Raw genomic sequence first — 24437 nt, 5'->3', positions numbered from 1 at the left:
AAAGCCCTATTGAATATATAGCACATTGTGTTGACAGCTTCACCCTAGGAATACTTTGGAAGCCTATTCTCACTCAGCATTGTCCTAGCTATTTCTACTAATGTTCTGTTCTTCCTCTCAACTACCCCATTTTGTTGAGGAGTTCTAGGAGCAGAGAAATTGTGGTCAATGCCGCTGACTTCACAGAATTCATCAAACTGTTGGTTTTTGAATTCTCCGCCATTATCATTACGGATGTGAGCTAATTTTAAATCTTTGTCATTTTCAAGTTTTCTAATCAGTGTTGAGAACATCTCAAAAGCTTCATCCTTGCTACTCAGCAAGATGACCCAAGTATACCGAGAGAAATCATCTATAATGACCAAGAAAAATCTCTTACCGCCCAAGCTGAGTGGCTGGACAGGTCTGAAAAGATCCAAGTGTAGTAATTCCAATGGACGCTTGGTTGAGACAATATTTTTACTTTGAAAAGACCTTTTGGTTTGTTTACCTTGCTGACAGGCATTGCATAATTGATCTTTCTCAAATCTAAGTTTGGGCAAACCCTCAACTAATTGCTTTCTTGTTAATTTGGCAAGGAGGTCCATGCTTACATGACCAAGTCTCTTATGCCATAGCCAGGAATTATCTTCCTTTGACACTAAGCATATGTTTTTCGAAAAATTCTTTTCTAAACTCAATATGTAAACATTGTCAACACGAGGGGCAGTTAAAATTAATTCATTTGTTTTTCCCTCGAGTATCCGACACTCAGTGACATCAAATACAACCTTTCTACCGCTGTCACACAGCTGAGCCACGCTCAATAGGTTATATTTGAGACCCATGACTAAGGAGACTGGCTCAATAGTAGGGTTTCCTCCGATAGTACCTGATCCTACTATCTTACCCTTTTTGTTGTCTCCGAAGCGTACACTTCCACCTCGTTTACGCTCAAGTGTGATGAACTGAGTTTCATCACCAGTCATATGCCTCAAGAATGCACTGTCAATATACCATAGCTTTGACTTCTCCGTGCACCTCAGGCTCACCTGCATTTTAAACTATTCATCTTTAGGTACCCAATTCTTTTTGGGTCCTCGTTGGTTAGCATAAACAGGTGAAGCATCATATTTTATTTTGTGACGGCATACATTTATGGTGTGGCCATCTTTACCACAATAGTCACAAAAAACTACCCTTTGAGGGTATTTCCTCTTTTGGTCAGCACGATGGTGTTGAGCATACCAACACACGTTTATAGTGTGTCCTCTATTTCCACAGCAGTCACACTTACTGTTCTGCTGAGTGTACTGTTTAGGCTGACCAGTACTATGATACTCAATATGTGGATAAAACCTTTTCTTAGCCGATGTACTCAGCTGGTTCTGTATAGATGTGATGTCCTTTCTCGGTTTCTTGGAATCTGATTGGACTTCCGAGACAAACTGATGCATGATTTTTAGATTTTCATCTTGCCTGGTGTTGTCCTGGAGCAGATGTCGGAGGTCACTCAGTTTGACCTCTTCAATCTCATCACATCGCTTGCTGAGTGCCTTTATTTTCTTGTTACACTTTTTGGTCAGTGTATATAGATCACTCAGGGCGTTAACCATTTCATTTCTAAGCAAGAGAAGAGATATTACCTCATTGGGATGTTCCTCTTGGTCAGATTCATCCGAGAGGTCAGCTTGCTCAGATCGGCATTGGTCAGCAGATTCGTCAGCCATGAAACATATGTTTGCTGACTCAGTGGCATCAGCTTCTGATGAGGTTGACTCATCATTGTCGCTCTATGTTGCCACCATTGCTTTTCCGCTACCTTTCTTTTCTTTCTTCAGAGTGGGGCAGCTTGATTTAATGTGCCCTGTTTGATGGCATTCAAAGCAAGTGACAGGCTTCGAGCTGTCCTTATATCTGTTGTCGCTGGACTCAGCTTTGTATTTATCGCTTTTCTAAATGGCCTTTTGCTGTTCTTGTCATTCTTTCTGGACAGCTTCTTCATCTTTCTTGTGAATATGGTCATCTCATCTGATGAGTCAGCTTCTGTTGAATCCCGGATGATCGAATTGCTTCGATCCATAGAACTTTGGATGGTGTTACTGCAGCTTGGGAGGTCTGGCCGAAGTTGACTGTAGGGGGAAGCAGACGAAAATTGCTTCAGTGGCAAAAACTGGATAGGGACTGGTTTAAACTCAATGTGGACAGCTCCTCTAATGTTTCGACGGGTCAGATTGCTTCAGGTGGCGTGATTAGGGATAGTTCGGGGAACTGGTGCAGGGGGTTTACTCAAAACGTCGGTCAGGGTGATATTTTAACTGCTGAACTGTGGGGGATACATGCTGGTCTTAAGTTAGCATTGGATTTTAATTGTCGGAGGTTGATTGCGGAGTCTGACTGTCTTTAGGCGGTTAGTATGGTTAATTCAAATACGCCTCTTCATCACCCGACTCGTGCTTTAATTCGGGGTATTAAATCCCTTATGTCTCGGTTTGAGAATATTGCGGTGTGCCACATCTACAGGGAGTGTAATAAGTGTGCAAATTTCCTTGCCCGTTCTACTATCGGTCTGGCGCCAGGTATTACGGTGTTACAGACAGCTTCTACCTTGTTATCTCATCTTCTTTATGAAGATCGTGCAGGCAGGCCCTGTTTGAGGCTTTTGGCTTCTTGATTTTTATTTCGGTTCTGTTGCTGTTTGTTCTTGTTTTGTCTGTTATTTACCCAAAAAAAAGACGGCATATTTTTTTCACATCCCAACATATGTTTGTGATTTTTTACTGATAAAATGACGCATGTGTGAAGTGTAGATTAGGGCTGTGCATTTAAACCGCAAAACCGAACTGACCCGCATTAAAATTCGGTTTTCGGTTTGGTTTTATTACTGTTCGGTTCGGAATCAGTTTATATTTTTAAACTTATCGGTTTTCGGTTCGATTCGGTTTTATAAAAATTACTAAAAAACCGAACCGAACTGATTATATATGTAACAATCATTTTATAGTTTCTAATAGTTTTTGATCCGTGCGATGCACGGATTCATTTTAATATATAAATATTAATAAAAATATAATCTAATAATTACAATTAATGATATAAAGGTGCTATATAAATTAAATATTATTATTTTATTTTCACATTTAATTTAAATAATCTTTTTATAGATAAATATAATAATATAATTAAAATTAATATATTATATACTATATTATATTTTTTATTAGTAAAAAAGGAGGAAGTGACAACTCAGCTCAATCGTTACTATTCTATATTATATATATATATATATATATATATATATATATATATATATATATATATATATATATATGCAGAGAATTAGAGAGATTTTAGGGATTCATTTAAATTCTATAGAACTCTTAGATATAGTACGAGTAAAATAATCTTTTTATAAATAAATATAATAATATAACTAAAGTTAATATATTATATTCTATATTATATTTTTTATCAGTAAAAAATGAGGAAGTGACACCTCAACTCCATCGTTACTGTTTTATATTATATATATAGATGCAGAGAATTAGAGAGATTTTAGGGATTAATTTAAATTATGTAGAACTCTTCGATATAGTACGGATAAAATAATCTTTTTATAGATAAATATAATAATATAATTAAAATTAAGATATAATATATTATATTATATATTTTATTAGTAAAAAATGAGGAAGTGACATCTCAGGTCCATCGTTACTGTTTTATATTATATATATAGATATAGATAGATGGATTTCCTATATATAGATAAATAATTTATAGTCATAAATTTATAGTTCCTGTTTCCCATAAATAATTAGGCATAAATTTAGGGTTTTGCTATTCGTCGCCCCTATTTTCCTTACCGTCGCCTCCTGTTTGACATTTTTGCCATTTTCATTTTTCATTCAAAAAAATGAAATTCTTTCAACCCCGAAGAACAAAACGAAGAAAAATCATGCCTCCAAAACAATGAAAAATACTTGAACATCTAAGTTTCGTATTAACCAATAATCTGAAATTTAACGAATTTAACTTGAAACGAACTTTTTTTTTCGTTGAATTTACTCTAAACGGGTAGCCCATACGGTCCGATCCATGGACCGACCGTATGAACTACCAGTTTTGCCTAGGCAAAACTGGTAGGCTACCCGTTTTCCTTTAGAAAAACGGATTTTTTTTAATTATAATAAATATTAAAAATTAAAGATAAATTATGTATTGATTTGATAGAAAAAACGTATAGATAAATTATTGATTGGAAATAAAAAATACGGTATTGAAGTGTCCAATTAATTTTTATTTGGTAAATTATATTTATTTACCTTTTAGAACGTAAATTTAATTATACGTAAATTATGTATTGACTGGATAGAAAAAACGTATATATAAATTATTGATTGGAAATAAAAAAATACGTAATAACGCGTGCAATTAATTTTTATTTGTTAATTTATATTTATTTATCTTTTAGAACGTAAATTCAATTATTGATAAATTATGTATTGATTGGATAGAAAAACGTATAGATAAATTGGAAATAAAAAATACGTATTGAGGCGTCCAATTAATTTTTAATATTTATTATAATTAAAAAAATAAATAAATCCGTTTTTCTAAAGGAAAACGGGCAGCCTACCAGTTTTGCCTAGGCAAATCGGGTAGCCTACCCCTTTTTACCTAGGCAAAACGGATAGGCAAAACTGGTAGTTCATACGTTTGGTCCATGGATCGGACCGTATGGGCTACCCGTTTAGAGTAAATTCAACGAAAAAAAAACGTTCGTTTCAAGTTAAATTCGTTAAATTTCAGATTATTGGTTAATACGAAACTTAGATGTTCAAGTATTTTTCATTGTTTTGGAGGCATGATTTTTCTTCGTTTTGTTCTTCGGGATTGAGAGAATTTCATTTTTTTTGAATGAAAAATGAAAAGGGTAAAAATGTCAAACAGGAGGCGACGGTAAGGAAAATAGAGGCGACGAATAGCAATCCACTAAATTTATAGTTCCTGTTTTCGAGAAAAAAAATTATACTAATTCCTAACAATCTATAAACAATTAGGCATAATTTTTTTATCAATCCGGCTAAGCCCCATCCCAACACAAAGTATCTCTTCATATTCCTCTTTGTAGGCCCTATGTTCACTGATTCCAGTGATGATATTAACATTATTAATCATCAATTCCTTTCTTCAAAGAAAAAAAAACATTAATTATCAATTCCCAAATTCAAAAAAGTCTCTTCCTCTTCCCATCCTATTTATCTTCTCATACTCACCGTAGATTGTGATAGGCTAAAACTAAGGTTTTAGATTTTTATATGATTAATAATATTTGTAATATTTAGATTTTTATCATAATGTGTTATTAATTCGGTTAAAAATCAAACCGAACTGAAAAAATCGGTTCGGTGTACTATCGGTTTATTTTTTTATTCGGTTTAAATCGGTTTAATTTTTTTTATCAATTCGGTAGTCGGTTAATTCGGTTCGGTTCGGTTTTACACCGATGCACAGCCTTGTAGATGACAAGATTCATGATCTAAAAGACAGTTTAATAAGTTATTCAAATTGACCAGATTTATCAATGTTAATGGTAAAATTGCTCTGGGTTTCCAACATTAGGGATAAAGTTACACAATTTTAAACATTAAGGGATAAAATTGCTCCTATCCCAAAACGTTAGATACATCTTTTTTACCTTAACCCGTTAATGATATAAATATAAATATAAATATTTAAAATTTTTTATCTAACACATCTAGAATGCATAATAATTTTGACTTATATGTTAAGAGGAATTTGGTCTATTCAAGTATCTAATTAACCTTTTAAATTTACTTAAAGTTAGGGGTGAGCATTGGTTCGGTTAACCGAACCGAAGTTCGTGCTATTTTCATAATCGAATTGAACCGAATAAGATTGGTAACCGAATTTTATTTAACCGAAAATTTTCGGTTCGGTTACCGACTAAATAAACGAAAACTCATAATATTTAATTTTTGTATATTTTTGTTTAATTGGTTTTCAAATAATGTTCTCGTATAAAAGTTATAATTGAAGAAATTAAAGACGAATGAACCAAAATTTATATATATAAAGATAAAAATATTTTTTTAGGGATTGGATTTTATATTTTATAAGTTATTTATATATGTAAAAATAAAATTATATTTTTTATATTTATATAATAAGTTCGGTTCGGTTATCGGTTATACCAATATATTTTTTCAGTAACCGAATCAATAACCAATTACCAAACTAAGTTAAAATTAAAACCGAACCATAATGTTAAAATAACCGAATCAAACTAAAATTTTGGTTCAATTATCGGTTTGGTAATCAGTTACCGGTTATTTTGTTCACCCTACTTAAAATAATCTATTACTTAAAGTAATCTATTACTATGTTTAATGTAACTTAATTGGTTAGATGATCTCAACTTATAAGAATGCTCTATTTTTTTAAATTCAAAGTAAATAATAAAAAAATTTAGTAAAAAAAAAAGATTAGAAGTAAATCTTTTTTTTTTTTGAAAGGCAACGTAACTTTATTATTAGCAAGTAGAAGCATCCCTAATTAGGGTGTCTCCAATATATACAAGAAAGAATAATAATGAGAAAATTAGCATAGGCCCGAGCATTCATTGCCAATGCATAGGCTGCTTCGTTCGCTAATCTTGAAATAAAGATTACTGAAAAACTTGAGTGAGAATAAAGAATAAACCTAATATCTGCAATCACGTTTCCCAATTCAGTCAGATCTTTTGTAGAAGAGTAAATTGATTCAACTACAACCTTTGCATCTGATTCAAAAATAATGTTGTTGTAGTCGAGTGTTTGAGCCCAAATTAGGCTCTCCCTCAGTGCTAACGCCTCTGCAAGTTTTGTTGAAATTTTTCATTCATTGTGCGTGCTTAAGTCGATTAGATATGTACCTCTAAGATCTCGGATAATAGCACCTCCACCAAAATAGCCAACTTCGTTCCAAACCGCTGCGTCAACATTACATTTGACATAACCCGAAGGCGGCATATGCCATCGTTGATTCCTGCATGTTGTCTGCCTTTGAAGTGTACCGGCTAGTGAATTATCAGTACCGCTGTCGACTCGTTGTGGATGAGAGCCTGCAGCACTGACCGGCGTCGTAGTCAGCCCCTGACCGACACATTGACGATTGCTTGACGGTTCTGCTGTGTGGATTTCTCCTCGTTTTCGCCCAGGGGAAATTGAGGTAGACTACTGTTGTCCGCCATTGCTCATCTCCCGCCTTGTTGATGTCGCAGCATGGAACTGCACTTGCTGGTGCGGGAAAAGTCCTCTCGGCTGAATGCTGGGCGTAGAAGTAAATCCTTTTGATATATTGTTAGACATTTTATAATTTTAATTAATTATTTTTTATAAAAGGCAATTTATATAAAAAAAATGTAATTCACGATTTTCAGTGAATAACAATTTTACCCCTAACGTCGTCAAGTTAGGTCAATTTAAAAAATATCCAGTTTTAGTTTTAAATAAGGATAAATCCTAATTGGTGAGCTTATACCTGCTTCCGAGCTCTTAGTTTAACCATAAAACATTTATATTTTGTTCATATTAGTTCGTTTTAAAAAAATTACATATTTTACGTGATTTAATAATAGAATTGAAAATTAATATTTATAAATTCAGTAATTTTTTTATCCAACTCGTACAACAGATAATATATTTTTTAATTTTTTATTCAAAATTGTCACGTCTAATCATATGTTCATGATCTGTTACTAATTAGTGATAAAATGACTCGCATGTGAAGTGTAAGATGACAAGATTCATGACCAAGAATACATTTTGATAAATTGTTTCTCAAATTGACACAACTTGACAACGTTAGGGGTAAAATTGCTCTTAACTGCCAACGTTAGAAGTAAAATTTTAACATTTTAGACATTAAAAATAAAATTACTATATGCTATAAATATTATGAGTACTTTTATACCCTATCTCTAAAAATAATAATAATAAAAGAAAATTTTATATCATTTAAGGTCAAAATAGTTTTTTTTTTTTATATATAGAAACAGGAAAACTACACTCATAGCCATTGAATACACTCATAGCCATTGAACACTTTTTTTTCAACAGTAATTTCAAAACTCAACATAAAAACTACTCAGTTTGCATATTTTAACATATGTTGCTATTAAATTTAATTTACTTTTCAAAATAATCTTAACAATCTCAAAATGAAAATATTCAAGAATTAAAGATGTTCAGAATAAATATTTATCATGAATTTAGATTTTTTATTTTTCAAAATATAACTTTTGGAGTTTTTCTCTCTAAAAATCCATCATCTGTTCTAATCAAACAACATCAAAATGAAAATTTTCAAGAAATAAAATTGCTTAAAACATCATTAATTTTTGTAATTTATTATTTTAAAACCGTCAACGATCGTTTTGAAACGTTACGTTACATGACTACAAATGTTAAAAATTATAAAACTAAGAGCATCTCCAACAGCCTCTTAAATTGGCTCTTAAGCTAAAATTTGAGGAGAAAGAATAAAAAATCAGCTCCAACAGCTTCTTAGTGGCTCTTCAGATCACTAAGAGCTTCTCCATCCTCTCTATTAATAGAGAGCCTTTCTCCATATCTTAATGCCTCATCACTTTATTTTTTATTAATAATTTATTATTGATAAGTCTCTATTCTCACACTATTGGTAAATATAACAATAAATAATAATCTTAATAATAAAATAATAAATAAAGAGTAAATATAAGAAGTATTATTGAAGATGATATATCTTAGTCCCTCTTAAATCACTAAGAGTCAATTATTTATATTATTTTTAGAGAGCTCATTAAGAGCATCTCTAATGGTTGGAGGGTTGCACACCCTACAACCATTCCACATCACCCACTTCTAACAACTCTCCCTCCAAAACAATCTCTACACAAAATTATGTGGTTAGCTACAATGAATACTATTTAATGGGCCCCACATGTAATATAATATTTTATTTCTTTTACTTTAAATCAATTAACTTATTTCATAATAATATAAAATTGATAATAAATTAAATAAAAAATATTTATTTTTAATTGAATAAGTATTTTTATTTTAACTATATTAAAAAATAAAAAATAAAAAATTATGTGTATGTGACCCATATAATTTTTTCTAGCAAGTCGCTAGAATGAGAGACTCGCCAGAGCTTGGAGACTTGGCAAAGAGAGTCTCTAGTGGTTAGAGGGTCTTTTGCAATTTTTCAAAATTACAAATTGGTCCCTTCAGCACACCACTAAGAGCAACTCTAATGGTTGGAGGGTTGCACACCCTCCAACCATTCCACCTCGCTCATTTCTAATAACTCTCTCCACAAAACAACTCTCTTTAAAATCATCTCTAGTGATTAGTCACAATCACACTATTTAATGGGTCTCACATGTCATATAATATTTAATTTTTTTTATTTTTAATCTATTAACTAATAATAATGTGATTGTTAAACTAATTTTATTTGAATAAAAAATATTTATTATTAATTGGTAAATATTTATAGAATTTTTAAAAATGTTGCCGTTATTATTACCAATCTTTTTATATTTAATGAGCCAAATGGGTAAATTACACCCATGGTTAATGATATTCTAAGGAACTTTAATTCTTGAAAATTTTTGTTTTGAGGTCATTTGGGTGTTGTTTGGTTAAGAGAGAGAAAGTGAATTTTTAGAGAGAGAAAGCTTAAAAAATATGATTTTTGAAAATAAAAAATGTGGTTTCATGATAAATGTCGTTCTGAACAACTTTAATTCTTGAATATTTTCATTTTGAGGTCGTTAACGATTGTTAATGGTTATTTTGAAAAGTTAGTTAAATTTGAGTGGTCACCGATGTTAAAAAAAGTGTAAAGTTCAGTGGTTATACCGAGAAGAAATGAAATTCAATTGCCATGATATGAAAATGGGTAAAGTTCAGTGGCCATAGATGTAATTTACCCTGAGTCAAATTTACATAATGTTACCATCTTATATATTTTAACCATTTTATATATAAATAAAAAATAAAAAAAACCAACCATTGATGTTTCAACGTTTGTTTGGAATAATCTCTTCCAAAACATTTTAAATAAAAAAGAAAAACAAAACAATTGAAAATCACACCATTTGAAAGAATTGTTTTTTCAATATTTTCCGAGACAAATGAAAGGACCCATCATCATTTACCTTTTTGCATGTAATTATATACACCACGCCTTTTGGGAGATTGTGAAGTACACGTACAAATTTGATTGCAACATTGCACCTCAACTTCTTCCCACACGTGAGCTTGATTTTTCTTGATTTTGTGCTCGAGAGTCGTCCAATCCAGGACATCTTTGAGAGACTATCAAACTTATGATTCTAATGTTTGGGAGTTGTTTACAAATTACAAATTGGTCCTTTTTTCCTCCACTAGAGTTGCTCTAAGAGTGTCTTGATGCTCTAAGCAACTTTTATATTTAAAATTTTGAAGTTAAAAACTACCCATTTTATTCACTAGCAGTGTAAATCCGCAAAGTGAACTGCTATATACCGTAAAAGTTATACTTTCCACCGCACCCTTTTGACATTTATACCATCCTCACAATTTCAAACCAATAACCAAAAACTCTCAAATCCTCTTTAGCTTTTGAAGCTTTTCATAAAACCCGACCTAAAGCGACATGCTGCCAAAGGAAGAAAGGGAAAAAGGTTTAATGAATCTTCCGATAAGTTTTTTTTTTTTTAAAATATGTCCGAAATCACGGGTTCCGCCTCCGAAATCGGAGGCGGAACCCGTTTTTTTCCCCTAAACCGAACTCCGACGCCGTTGCCACCACGGGCGGAACGGACGAACTGTTCGTTCTACCGTGGTGGCAACAACTTTCCACCGTAAGGTGGAAAGCATGGCGCACTCGTTCCACCATCAGGTGGAACGAGTGGCGCACCCGTTCCACCTGATGGTGGAACGAGCGGCGCATCCGTTTAGGCTTGTTCCTTAAAAAAAACCAAAATTTAAAAATCGAATTTTTAATTTAAATTTATATCGTAAGATTACTTTGTGTTCGAAATCATGGTCTTCGGGAATACTCAGGTCCATTTTCGTCAAATTCGGGTTTTTAGGCTTGGGAGAGAAAGAGGGAAAAAAAATTTGAGTTTTTGAAAAAAATAAAATGAGATGGGCATAAATGTCAAAAGGGTGCGGTGGATGAAAAAAAAGTTGTGGTATATAGCAATACCCATCGGCAAATCACGATTCTAACCCCCAAAGTGTAATTACAATTTTAGCCTTAGGTGATCTAGGGTTAGAACTATGGGAGCTATATAAATAACTTTTCTAAAATTGAGCCCTCCCACACCTCTTTCGTTCCTCTCTCAGTTTCTTTCTCTCTCAAATTTACCTACCGCCGTTTTCTTTCAAAAAATTCCATCAGCCGCCGCGGTTAATCTATCAGATCCACCGAACTCCACCATTTCTGTACCCCACCGCCTGCAAAGAAGGAAATCGCGACCAAGTTTTCTTCGCACATGTGGTATTTTTTCTCTACAGATGCTTTGCTGCTTCAAAATAATTTTGTTTTTGACTCAAGTTCTTCTAAATGTTTGTGTTTTGGTCACAAATCTGATTCGTTCAGATGTTTCTTTTGTAGAGTTTAATTTGCGATTCGTAGCATTTTAGTAACTCAATATTTGAAGCTGAAACCTAATTTTAGTAACTCATAGTGTATAAGCTGCTACGGTTTTCTCTCCTTAACATAATTTTCTCTTCTTTTCTCTATCTATTTCAGTAACTCAATATTAGAAGCTGACACTTGAAAGATTCAGATTTGTTTTGGTTGTACCGAATTCGTAGCATTTTTAAGATTTCAATCTATGGCATATGACATATGGCAGACCTGAATTATACGAGTACATATTGTGGAATTGGGAGTCTGGAAAAAAATTATGTAAGTTCTTTTTATATTTAATTTTTTATGTTAGTATTTTTTATTTTTATAATTATTCACATCCATTCAGTTTTAAAGTTTATAATTTGGGGTTTAATGATAAACAATGTGTTTATACTAAATCTGAAAGTTGAAAGAAAATGAAATATTATTATTGATAGATGTTTAATAGAAAGTAATTATATGACACATCATACATGGAGGATTGATACCATCACTTCAATAAATAACAAAGGAGAAAATCGAATGTACAAGTCTAGTGGATTGGCTTTCTTCTTTTACATTATTCTGAATGTCTGGTCAAACCCTTCATGGAGTCAATACTATAAACAATAGGTTAGTTGAAGTAATCTCTTTCAAAGAAATAAAAGAAAAGAATAAATACTTGAATGTTGACGATAATTACTGCAGCAACTTGTTTTTGTTTCACAAGTGGCACAAAGGAAGTTATATTTTTCACAATAGTTGTGAAAGGCAATAGCCTAAGGCCACTGAGGTGATAATTCCATTGCCTCGGTGCTTTGTAAGGCGGACACACTAGTGGAAAAAGGGCTATTTGCATCAGCCCTTTTTAACACGCGATGCAAATAATGCATTTGCATCGGTCCTTTACTAGGGGCCGATGCAATTGTCGTTAGGTATAGTATTTGCGTCGGCCCCTTAGTAGGGACCGATGCAAATACATTTGTTATTTGCATCGGCCCCTTATTACGGGCCGATGCAAAAGCCCGTTTATCTATTTGCGTCGGCCTCTTAATAGAGGCTGATGCAAATACTTATGTTATTTGCATCGGCCCTTTGGTAAGGGCCGATGCAAAAGACCATTAATGTATTTGCATCGTCTCTTTTTATAGGACCGACGCAAATAGGGTTATCATTTGTATCAGCTGTTTTTTTAGGGCCGATGCAAATGAAAAATTACCTTTTTCAGAATTTGCTTAGTATTGATTTCACAAGGTCTTCTGTCTAGTCTTCTTCTTGTCAAGGAGGAATCGTTGACGACGCTTTCTAGACCCATTTACACTCCGACTTCGTTGGTGTTCTCTCCACCACACCCATTAATTTCTCATCAAGGTCTTGAATCTTCCTGCGACTCTTCTCTTCAGCACGCCTTGAATCTTTTGCAATTGATCACCTCTCTGTTTTGCATTCAGTGCGTATCGTTTTCGATTTCAGAAGATTTTTTGGTTGCCTTCAGTCCTTCACCCAGGTTAGCTTTGTGGTTTTCGATTTCTGGCATTTAGATCGTTAATTTGACCCCAATCCTTCTTTCTAATTGCTTTAGCTGATGCTTTCAGTGATGCGATCATGTACTGTTCAAAATATAATTTTAGTTAGGAACTAGCCCTAGCAAACCAGAATAGGTTAATTTTTCTTTCATTTTGTTTTAATTATGTAAATTTCCATGGTCACTGGCAAACTTTACCTTGTCGTAGCATTGAAATTCTCCAATTCTTGGAAAGCTCCATGTTCCATTGCTTTCTGAATAGGCTGGGTATCTTAGCTCTCCATAAGGACCCGTTCCCACTTGGATTTCCTGCAATAGAGTTGAGTTAGTTTCTTAAACTAAAAGACATAACATCTAGGCATATAAAAGAAAGAAATTATGGGCTTGTGCTTTGAGGGCGTGATACTCCATGGCTATGATTTGATTTCATAGCATATATTAATCTGATATGAATGAAAGCACACCCTTTGAAGTGTTAACCAAATCACAGGGTAGTAATATGTACCCATTGTTTCTTCTTATGAAATGATTTGATGATATTTGGGTTGTCTTTCATGAATTCTAGCCTCCCTCGTGAATGAATATCAAAAGGTGGGTAGTATGAAACCTCTTTCCATCAGGAATTAAGACCATTACACATAGAAACCTCTTCCAAAAGGGCTTAATATATATAATGGATGTGTGAGGGATAGGTGCAGGAGTGTAGGCTCTATTAGAATCATTTTAGTCATTACCATTGGATCATGATTCATGAGATGAGACTAATAATTGTTGAGGTTTTTAAGTGCAAAATAGTAGGATGTTACATTTGATTATTTTCTCTTTCTTTTCCGGTACTGTTACTCTGTAATATATGTGAATGTACATTGTTATTTTGTCATTCCATTCATTTTTGTTATAACATGTTCTGGATCTACAAGCATATATGGGATGGGTTGTAACTTATTCCAACCCATTGACACTGTATACAACCATAACTGAGCCAAAACGCCAACTTCATCTGATCTGATATTTTAGCCTCCAAATATACAGCTCAATTTTTCTTAGTGATTAAGCATTTTAGGATTCTCTTTATTAATGATAATAGAAATTCTCATAATTAATATTATTTCAAACTTCAATTTATTAATAAAATTGCAGAAGATGAATTATTGTTATTACTGAAAAACAAAAAACATGAAGTCAAAATTCATTATATTGTATATACAAGACCACACGAATTAAGCAACAGCAGAAGAAGAAACTAAAATAAAAAAATTGGATAAAGTGGTTGATTTTTGATATTGAATCCATTGGTTATATTTGCAGACAGAAATAGATTAGGCCATGAGACCAAAAACATTTAAGAAAACGTTGTAGGTAAGTAGAGTGATGTACAAATGGTGTGTCCATTTTCAGTCTTATTGGGAGGAAATGGTAATGAAATTAACAAGGAAGTTTGGATAGAATAGGAATAGGAGTGGATGTTGGGGTAGGGAGTCCCATATATGAAAGTCTAGGTGAGACTCTGATTTTTGGGGTTGGACGAGGTGAATAGATTGGAAGTCTGTTATGGTGTTGGTAATTAGCACTATTAAGTGGCCTTGGTGACAAATTGAGTTGTTCAAGTGCTAGATTTTGCAGCTCTTGTGGGTAATCCCTCACACACCCAATTCTAGCACCTATCCCACTACTCCACATAGAAACCTCTTCCAAATATTGAACCATTAGCAGCATCTGGAACCTTAACCCCACGCTTTCTATAAGCAGCAACAAAAACTTGAACGAGGCCAGAAAAAATGCTACCTTGTGCCTTGACATGAACATAAATTTTGGTTCCAAAGAAGAAGAGAATTATAGAGCAGAGCATGAGGCCAGTAGGAATTCCAAATCCCAGAACCCAGCTGATAGAGTCTTGAATGTAAACCACTAAGGTTAAAGTGATCAAAATTACCACAGTAAAAGAGTTGTAATACCAATTGTAGAAGCTGTTAATTCCTTTGATTCCTTCTTCAGTTGTAGGGTCAAATTGAGCAACCCCAAATGGAATACTGCATGGCCTAATTCCACCTGTGCCTATAAGAGGCCTAATCCCATGAGCAGGACACCTAATTGAGCTGATGTGGTCTTTTCACATTGTGAATTGTGGCATTGAGGATGTAGGTGAGGTACCCGTGATGTTAAGGTCACTGTCACCATTCCCTATTCATCAATAATGCCTGATCATAAACAGTCCAAAGATTTAGGGCTATATGATTAAGATAATAGACCTTGATTACAGTGCTACTGTTGTGTTATAAGTTGAACTTTTAACAGTTGTAGTTATTAGTTAATGGTTGAAAAATGTCATTAACACTTGTTCCTTTCATTGACTTTAATCTTTGTAGTAGATGTCAACCCTCCCATTAGTAAAATGAGCCAAAAGTGCTGGATCACCATATAAGTTATGACATTTCATTGAACTTGATGTCTTATGATAGTTTCTGTGTTGTAGTGGTTGGCAATGGATCGAAGTTGGAAGTATGAGTTAAGATATACTGCAAGGTTTCTAGAAGGGCTTGAGGAGTTTATTAGTGTTGCCCTTAAACACCAATCCGATAATGAATCTAGGACAATTCTTTGTCCTTGTATTGATTGCAATAACTCGAAGGGATATCGTGACATAGTTGAAATTAGGGATCACTTAATTCGTCGAGGGTTTAAACCTAACTATACAAGTTGGGTATGGCACAACGAGTTCAGAGATCATGGGGAGAGCTCGACTAATTTAGGGATTCATGATGATGATTGTTGTGATGATAACAACAAAAATGAAAATGACGATATCAATGTGGATGATGACGTTGGGAATGAGAGTGAAATGGAGAGGGATGGAGAGGGATAGGATTGATGCGATGATGCATGATGTAGAAGCCCAATTTACAGAGCAACCCTGTATGTATGAAAAAATTTCGAGAGTCATCGAGAATCTGTTATACCCTAGATGTACAAGATTCACCGTACTCTCAGGCATTCTCAAATTATTCAACTTAAAGGTGAGCCACAGTTGGACTGATAAGAGTTTTACAGAGTTGTTGGGACTTTTAGCGGAAATGCTTCCCGAAGGGAACGAACTTCCAATTTCTACCTATGAAGTAAAGAAACTTATGTGCCCCATGGGTATGGATTATGAGAAGATACATGCATGTCGAAATGATTGTGTTTTGTATTGAAATGAATATACCGATTTGCATGAGTGTCCAAGGTGCGGAGTGTCTTGTTACCGGAGAAATGATAATTCTTTGAATTCTAGTAATAAAGGATCTCCGTCAAAGGTACTATGGTATCTTCCAATTATACCAAGATTTAAACGCCTTTTTTCGGATGAAAAAATTGCAAAATTATTGAGGTGGCATGCCGAAGTGAGAAAGAAGGATGGGTTACTACGGCATCCGGTCGATTCTCCTCAATGGAGAAACATTGATAGAGAGTTTAAGGACTTCGGTCAGGAAGTTCGGAATCTTAGACTTGGTCTTTGTACTGACGGGATGAACCCATTTGGAACACTTAGTACCCAATGCAGCACCTGGCCCGTTCTTTAACCATCTACAATTTGCCTCTTTGGTTATGTATGAAATGCAGATACATCATGTTGTCACTTCTAATCTCTGGTCCTAAACAACCTGGAAACGACATAGATGTGTACTTAGTGCCACTAATTGATGATCTGAAATTGTTGTGGGATGAAGGTGTCGAGGCGTTTGATGCATATAATAGAACTAATTTCACCTTATATGCGATGATATTTTGTACGATAAACGACTTTCCAGCTTATTGAAATCTTTCAGGCTACAGTGTAAAGGGAAAAAAGGCATGTCCAATTTGTGAGGATGACATGTAGGCAGTGCGTCTGTAACATTGTGGGAACCATGTATACATAAATCACCGTAGGTTTCTCCCTCTAAACCACGCTTTTCGAAAAAAAAGAAAGCTTTTAATGGAAAAGTGGAGATGAAAGAAGCTCGTGCGCCCTTACTTGCAAGTCAGGTTTATCAGCGAGTTAAAGACATTGAGACCGTGTTTGGTAAGCCTAATAAAATTAATTCAATGGGCGGTTACAAGAAGATGTCAATATTTTGGACTCTCCCATATTGTGATGCATTTGGAAGTTAGACATTGCTTGGATGTGATGCATATTGAGAAAAATGTTTGTGATACCATTATTGGGACACTTTTGAATATGCCAGGGAAAACAAAAGATGGGGTGAATGCCGGATTGGACATCGTTGCAATGGGTCGATCCGAGTTGGCACCAAAAGAACGAGGGAAACGTTACTATCTTCCCCCAGCCTGCTACACTTTATCTACAATGGAGAAAACTAGTTTGTGTGAGTCTCTACATGGCTTAAAGGTACCTGCTGGATACTCTTCAAATTTTTCGTAGACTTGTATCAATGAGTGATTTGAAATTAGTTGGAATGAAATCTCATGATTGTCATGTTTTGATGCAACAATTGTTATCGGTTGCAATTCGAGGAATATTGCCCCCACAAGTGAGGTATACTATTACAAGATTGTGTATCTTTTTCAATACTATTTGCAGCAAAGTGATAGATCCCGATATGTTAGACGAATTGCAGGCCGATGTAATTCAGACAATGTGTGCATTTGAAATGTATTTCCACCATTTTTTGACGTGATGCCTCATTTGGTCCGTGAAATTAAGCTATGTGGGCCAGTGTGTATGAGATGCATGTATCCTTTTGAACGAGAAATGAGCATTTTAAAGGGAAGAGTGATGAATCTAGCAAAACCTTGAAGCTAGTATTGTCCAACGAACTGTGGTCGAGGTAGTTGCAGCATGGTGTGCTCAATATTTAACATGTGTAAAAGAAATTGGATTGCCAAAATCACGACATGATGGTAGGCTTGAGGGTAAGGGCACTATTGGTAGGAAAATGATGAGAATTGATGTTGAAATGAGAAATAAGGCAGAGCTTTTAGACTCTCAGTGACGTTCATCCTTACTTGGAAGAGCATATGGTATTTCTTAAAAGTAAGTGTCCTTCAAAAAATGATCCTCAATTTATTAAAGCGCATAATCTCGAGTTTGTAACTTGGTTCAAAGAACGAGTGATGTTTGAATTGTCTAACACAGGTCATGTCATATCTGACACGTTGAGATGGTTGACATATGGTTGTAAAGAACAAGTCACCTTATATGAAGGATACGACATTAATGGGTATTCTTTTTACACAAAGCGGCAAGATGACAAATCAACAATGCAAAACAATGGTGTTACAGTTGTAGTCGTGTCATCAGAATATGTTAGTGCAACGGACAGAACACTGGTTGATAAGAAAAAATCCTACTTTGGAGTAATTGAAGAAATATTAGAGCTAGATTATACAACACTTTCAAGATTGATCTCTTCCAATGCAAGTGGGTTGACAATAATCGCGGTGTCAAAAAGGATGAACACGAGTTTTTGACATTAGTAAACTTCAGTCGTCTAGGGTATCATGAAGACCCTTTCATAGTAGCGTCACAAGCAAAACAAGTTTTCTACATGGTTGACCCTGTTGATTGTAAATTGTCAGTTGTGCTAGAAGGCAAGAGACAGATACTTGGTATTAATGATGTGGTTGGTGAAGAAGAATATGATGAGCAATTTAATGGGACCCCACCTTCCTCATTTGATATCACAAATATAATTGTTGATGATGTTGATGCAAATTTTACACGATAAGATCATGATGAGGGGTTTTATGTTATAATATAGAATGAGTAATAGATAGGTAATGAATAATTTAATTAATTGTTATAACTTTATGAATAATTGTAATTTTTATAGTTATTTCTATTACTTATTTGTATCCTATCTAATCTAATTGCAGGCATATATATACTTATGGAAGATGAACATATGCATGATCAAGATGACTCAAGTGATAGTAGTGAGTCACAAGGTAATGCATCAAAGAAAAACATGAATTTTAAGCCACGAGGTCCTTCAAAAGGATTGAAGGAGAAGGTTGGAGTTGTAAGAGATGTGGAATGGGATGAATTTTATCGCCACCGTGGAAAATGCGCACAACAGTTTAAGGCTCATATTGGCACCACGACTCGGTCAAAAGTGTCCATTTTGATTGATGCATGGTCTAAAGTTCCACAAGGATTAAATGACACATTATGGCTAGATGTAAAGGTAAATAATCTATAAGTTTTTGTTATTGTTGAAAGCAATATAAACTGATTATTATGTGTTTTCTTAAGAGGGAGTTTCAAATGGAGGAAAATGAAGAATATAAAAAAAGTGTTACAAAGGTGTTGTAAGGCATGGACGCGATTTAAATCAAGATTGGTGAGTGGCTGGATCGAATGTTTTCAAGGCCAATGCCCGAAAATAAACGAATGCCTTATGAAGATTATAATTTTATTTCTAAAGAGACGTGGGATGAATTTGTGAAGAAACATAGTACGGAAGAAGCTAAGGTACATATATGATTATGATTATAATTATAATTTTAAGTTATAATTGTATTTCTTTATTGTTATTAATTAATTTTTTACTTTTCCATTACGAAAAAAGCGAGACGTAGTCAGTCTTTCAATAAACATCCTCATCATTTGGGGCAAAAATCGTATGGTGAAATGGTGTCGGTTTGGCTTGAACAAGGATTTTTGCCCCCACTCTCTACCTCTTTTATGAGTTCCTTCGATTCAGCGGTTCATAATGTGTCAGATAGGGTTGATGCATGGATTCTTGCAAGATCAAAAAGAGATGAGAAAGGAAATCTGTACGTGCCTAATGAGGAAACACGAGAAGTAAAAAATAAAGTTGTAAGTATATATATACATGTTTAAATATGTCAATTTTTTTGATTGATGTAGGTTATTAAGTTAGTTGTAAATCTGTTTACTAAACTTCAGTTGGAAATTAATTTGATGTAGGATGAATGGAAAGAGAAACAATATCAAGGGGAATTTGTGCCTAGTAGGCGTGATGATGACCTAAATTGTGCCCTCGATAAGAAAGACCGTCATGGTCGCGTACTAGGATATAGTGGTGGTGTACGCGTTTCACTTGTGTTTGGGCCGAATACTGAACGTAAGCGAGTTAAAGAAGTCGAAATAGAGGAATTAGAGAGAAGAGTGAGCCAACGGATGAAAAATGAGATGAGATCGGAGATGGATGTTTTGTTCAACGAGAAGTTGTTGTTATTTGCTAGACAAACGGGTATGAATCTAGCAAATCAAATGATGCAAGCAGAAACCCGTAGCCCAATCGTTCCACAGGTTCCTAGTAGTTGTCATTCGGGGGTGTTAATTCTTTGGTCAACCAAGAATTATTGTATTTATGAACTTTAAGTTGATCATTACTTTTTCAATTTGATGTTATATAATTTTTTAAAAATCTAATATTTTTCAAGATAAATGACAAGGAACCTCATTCATGTCGGCTAACATTGTTCATGAATGATCCAATGGAGAGAGTTATTGTTGCAGATGGTATGTGTTACCCACAGATGAGGATTATTCACCAAAAGTCCATCCCTTTTGAAAATGTGAGAGTGAGCGTTGATCGTATTGTAGAGCAATATAAAGATGTTTCCGTTCCAACTGAGTGGATTAAGAAACTTCATCAAGCTTATGGTATTTTTGTATAATGACAAAAGAAACGGTTGATTTTCAACTAATAATGTAACTTGTCAATACAATTCTTATAGTGTGTAGTTATATCATACACAATGTTTGTTAATATATATTAAATTGTTATTAGGAAACAACATCAAAAGATAAGTGTGCTATAAGGAATAGGGTTGTAGATAGTGCTAAAAATAAAAATGTTGAAAGTGGGCATGGCACAAAGGGATCATCTACAAAACTGAAAAAAGCCTTTGTTTATGATAATGAGTTTCAACATTAAAGTCAGAAGTGTAAGAGTATGCACTCTTCGATGTCTGTTTTTGTTGAACGTCAAATCATTTCAATGCCGTTTGATAAGAATATTTTTCTATATGACACTGACAATATTCCTATCATGAGGGAGGACGTCATGGAACTTCTCAAAGGAGATTGTCTCAATGTTCCAATGTTGCAAATTTTTATAATGTAAGATATATAATACTTGAATTTGTTTAAAGTTTTAATTTGATATTTTCTTGAAATCTAACTGTTACTACACTATATGCAGGGCTCTCTGTGACGAAAATGTCGACAATTTAAGTTTTCAAAATTCCTTCGAATTCATGTGCCCGAATAGGATTTCAACATGTATGCAAACAAATGGCTTTTGCTTATATGTTGTTCTTGTTTCATGATTTTTGATTGACATGTCGTAGAAATGGACTGTATTTGATTGATGAACACGACAAATTGACCAAAAAAACTTAATACTGAATGAAACATGTTCACAAGCTGCGTTAGGCCGAGTCTGTACAAGCTAGGTTCTAAAAATGCTCGACCCAAACTCAGACCTTATGATAAAGCATCTTGTATTTTTTTTAGGACCCAAACTTAGACCTTATGATATAGCGTCTTGTATTTTTTTTAGGACCCAAATTCAATGAACTTGGGATGATTTTCAATATTGTTTCTGTTGCACATGTTAATTTTTCAATTTTCACATGTCAAGGGCTCGTATGGAGCAAACCCCTCAATGTTAACTTCCCTGAAAAATATTTACTTGTCATTCATTGGATTTCGTCCAAAATAAATAGTATGGACTTGTATTTTTTTGCCTAGTGTTGACTACAGCTGTAACTACTGCCTAAGAGCATCAACTTTGACCTGCAAAACTAATTGCAAGCCAATTGCAAATGCTTATGTGGTGTTTTTGGGTTAATATACATATTTGCCCTCGTATTATCACGTTTAAACAGATATACCCTTATATCAAATAAACCCACAAATATACCCTATAATTTTTTAAAAACAAACAAATATATCCTAATCTAACAGATTACCAACGTGGCATAAACGACATGGCATATTAAACACCTTCTGTCAATTACATAAACCATTTTAATTATTTTATTTTATTGTAATTCTCCATCAAAGAAACATAGAACCATATACCAAAAACATATGTACAGTTCTCCATCACCTTCGATCTCTGACCACTTCCGCGCCGATATCCATCGCCGCCGTTCTTCCTCCCCGCCAGCCACCTCCACAGAAATTAGCATTATCCATCCAATTTTGAGATTTGCAGAACGGAAACTGCAGTTCCGCTTTTGCAAACATATGAATTGACAAAGATTTATAGAAATTTTCAGAGATTTTTCACCAAAATTGAAGTGGAAGAAAAAGAAAAAATCCTCTATATTGAATCGGAAAAAGGTCATGGAAGTATGCAACAAAAAAACTTAAAATTAACAGGAAAAGAAAAAGGCCATGGAAGTACCCAACAAAGAAGGAAAAAGGCCATGGAAATACCCAATAAACAACTTTAAAACTAATCGTAAAAAAAAACAGTATATTGTCTATTTTTTTTCTCTGTAAATCAAAAACCAATTTTGACATTTCAATCAATCTATGGAACACAATAAAAATTAAGAGTTTGTGTGTTTTTTTCTCTGTGAATCAAAAACCAATTTTGACAAATCAAAAACCAGTTTTTTACTCTTCTCTTTCTCTTCTTCTTCTTCTTTTTTGCTTTGCGATCGTTGAATTCGAACACTGTATTATGAAGAGTTTGTGTGTTTTTTATTCTTCTTTTTTGCTTTGCGATCGTTGAATTCGAACACTGTATTATGAAGAGTTTGTGTGTTTTTTAAGATGAGTTCTATGAAATGAAGAACATCAGAGATGTGAAGGAGTATAATTGAGTTTTGTCTTATAATTTTTTATTATTTAGTTATTTGAATTTAAACACTTGTCATATTTTGAATGGCCAGAAACACAGTAAATTGACGACGTTTATGCCACATTGATAGTCTGTTAGATTAGAGTATAATTGCAGGTTTTTGGAAAATTCAGGAATAGGTTTGTGGGTTTATTTGATATAAGAGTATATCTGTTTTTCTGTGAAAATACATGGGAAAATATGTGTATTAACCCGGTATTTTTTGGGTATAATTTATTATGTTTTATTTAGGAATGACTTTGCTTATATTAATTGTTCTTGTTTCATGATTTTTGATTGACAGGTCGTAAGATTTTGCTGCAATTTGAAGGGTTGATTGTGCATTCTGTGTTTTTGTTTTATGTTAAAGCTAGAGTGAAGTCATTCTCCTTTTTTGTAAATATAACAAATTTCGTAGGATTTTACTGCACTAGAATGAAGTGGTTTTGTTTTTTTTGTACCAAAAACTTGGAAATAAATGGTAACCTTTTGTTCTTATGAAGAAACTATATTAATTTGTTAAAGAGTACTGAAATGATGCAATATATTGATTTAGTATATTTTTTCTTCAAATTGAACAGGATAATAAAATGAAAGATATTAAAATTAAATTTTGGATAAATAAATTTATTTGTGCAAATAAATTAATTATTTGCATCGGCCCTTAAATATGGCCGATGCAAATGATATAATCATTTGCATCGGCCCTTGAAAGGACCGATGCAAATAAGGAATCATTTGCATCGGCCGTGGTAATGGGCCGATGCAAATGATTGTGTCATTTAACGTGGCTGACATATCATTTGCATCGACCCCTTACGAAGGGCCGATGCAATAGAGGTGGCCATTTGCATCGGCCGCTTTAAAGGGCCGATGCAAATGACCACCTCATTTGCATCGGCCAGCGGCCGACGCAATTGCATTTGCATCGCGTTGTGGTCGATGCAAAAGGCCCTAAACGGCCGATGCAAATGACCCTTTTTCCATTAGTGACAGGTGCTAAAGGCGACTGACTCACCTCGTTGGGTGAGAGGCAATCGCCTCTTGCATCTGAGGTGTTTTAGCCAACTTTAAGAAAAAAATAATTAAGGGTGAGATTTCAAATAAATGAGAAGAAACAATAAAAACTTCCAATACTTAATAAATTTTCCTTGCCTTTCAATAGAATTTTGCTGTTTTATCTCTATTACATCTAACATCTATTTATTGAAGAGCCCTATGTCTCTTTACTTAAAGAGCTTCTCTTCTACTTTCTTAGATATTATTTCCTACTCTGAATTTTGAATTTTGAATTTTTTTCCCACGCGCTTCTTTATTTGTTGTTGTTATGATGCGGTGTGGGTTAAACTAGGTGTGATGAGTAGGTAGTAGTAGAAGTAGCTAGTAGTAGTGACATTGTGGCTGTTGAATTTAACAACGCTCATTTCATCACAATTAAATAATAGTTCTATCAGTCATTGTAGGTT

The 24437-nt window shown here is 34.0% G+C and overlaps 1 protein-coding gene across 3 annotated transcripts; it reads left to right on the top strand.

Moving 5' to 3' along the window:
• The first annotated feature begins 11360 nt into the window (after positions 1-11360).
• Positions 11361-23290, top strand: LOC136227667 (uncharacterized). 3 transcript variants are annotated; one of them, XR_010688175.1, is made up of 8 exons: positions 11361-11520; positions 11776-11934; positions 19019-19329; positions 19398-19616; positions 19714-19964; positions 20076-21236; positions 21319-21398; positions 23276-23290. XR_010688175.1 is itself a non-coding variant. In XM_066016394.1 (6 exons), the coding sequence occupies exons 2-4, from the start codon at positions 11868-11870 to the stop codon at positions 19455-19457; spliced, it is 438 nt and encodes a 145-aa protein (XP_065872466.1). In that variant the 5' UTR covers positions 11361-11520; positions 11776-11867; the 3' UTR covers positions 19458-19616; positions 19714-19964; positions 20076-20918. The 3 variants fall into 3 exon arrangements, 1 of the variants encoding a protein (XP_065872466.1); XM_066016394.1 differs by lacking the exons at positions 21319-21398; positions 23276-23290 and having other exon boundaries at positions 20076-20918; XR_010688176.1 differs by lacking the exons at positions 11361-11520; positions 11776-11934; positions 23276-23290 and adding an exon at positions 17302-18919 and having other exon boundaries at positions 21319-21596.
• The last annotated feature ends 1147 nt before the right edge of the window (positions 23291-24437 follow it).

The sequence above is a fragment of the Euphorbia lathyris genome, chromosome 4 (genome assembly GCF_963576675.1).
Source record: "Euphorbia lathyris chromosome 4, ddEupLath1.1, whole genome shotgun sequence".
In the NCBI taxonomy this organism is placed as follows: Eukaryota; Viridiplantae; Streptophyta; class Magnoliopsida; order Malpighiales; family Euphorbiaceae; genus Euphorbia; species Euphorbia lathyris.
The sequence above is the reverse complement of the archived record's forward strand: the minus strand, read 5'-3'. Positions and strand labels throughout refer to the sequence as shown.

What these genes read in the sequence shown, in the direction of transcription:
- LOC136227667 (XM_066016394.1), top strand. Translation starts at nt 11,868, where the DNA reads ATGACATATGGCAGACCTGAATTATACGAGTACATATTGTGGAATTGG. An exon ending in GGAGTCTGGAAAAAAATTAT is followed by an intron (nt 11,935 to 19,018) that starts GTAAGTTCTTTT and finishes ATCTAATTGCAG; the next exon opens with GCATATATATACTTATGGAA. An exon ending in CATTATGGCTAGATGTAAAG is followed by an intron (nt 19,330 to 19,397) that starts GTAAATAATCTA and finishes TGTTTTCTTAAG; the next exon opens with AGGGAGTTTCAAATGGAGGA.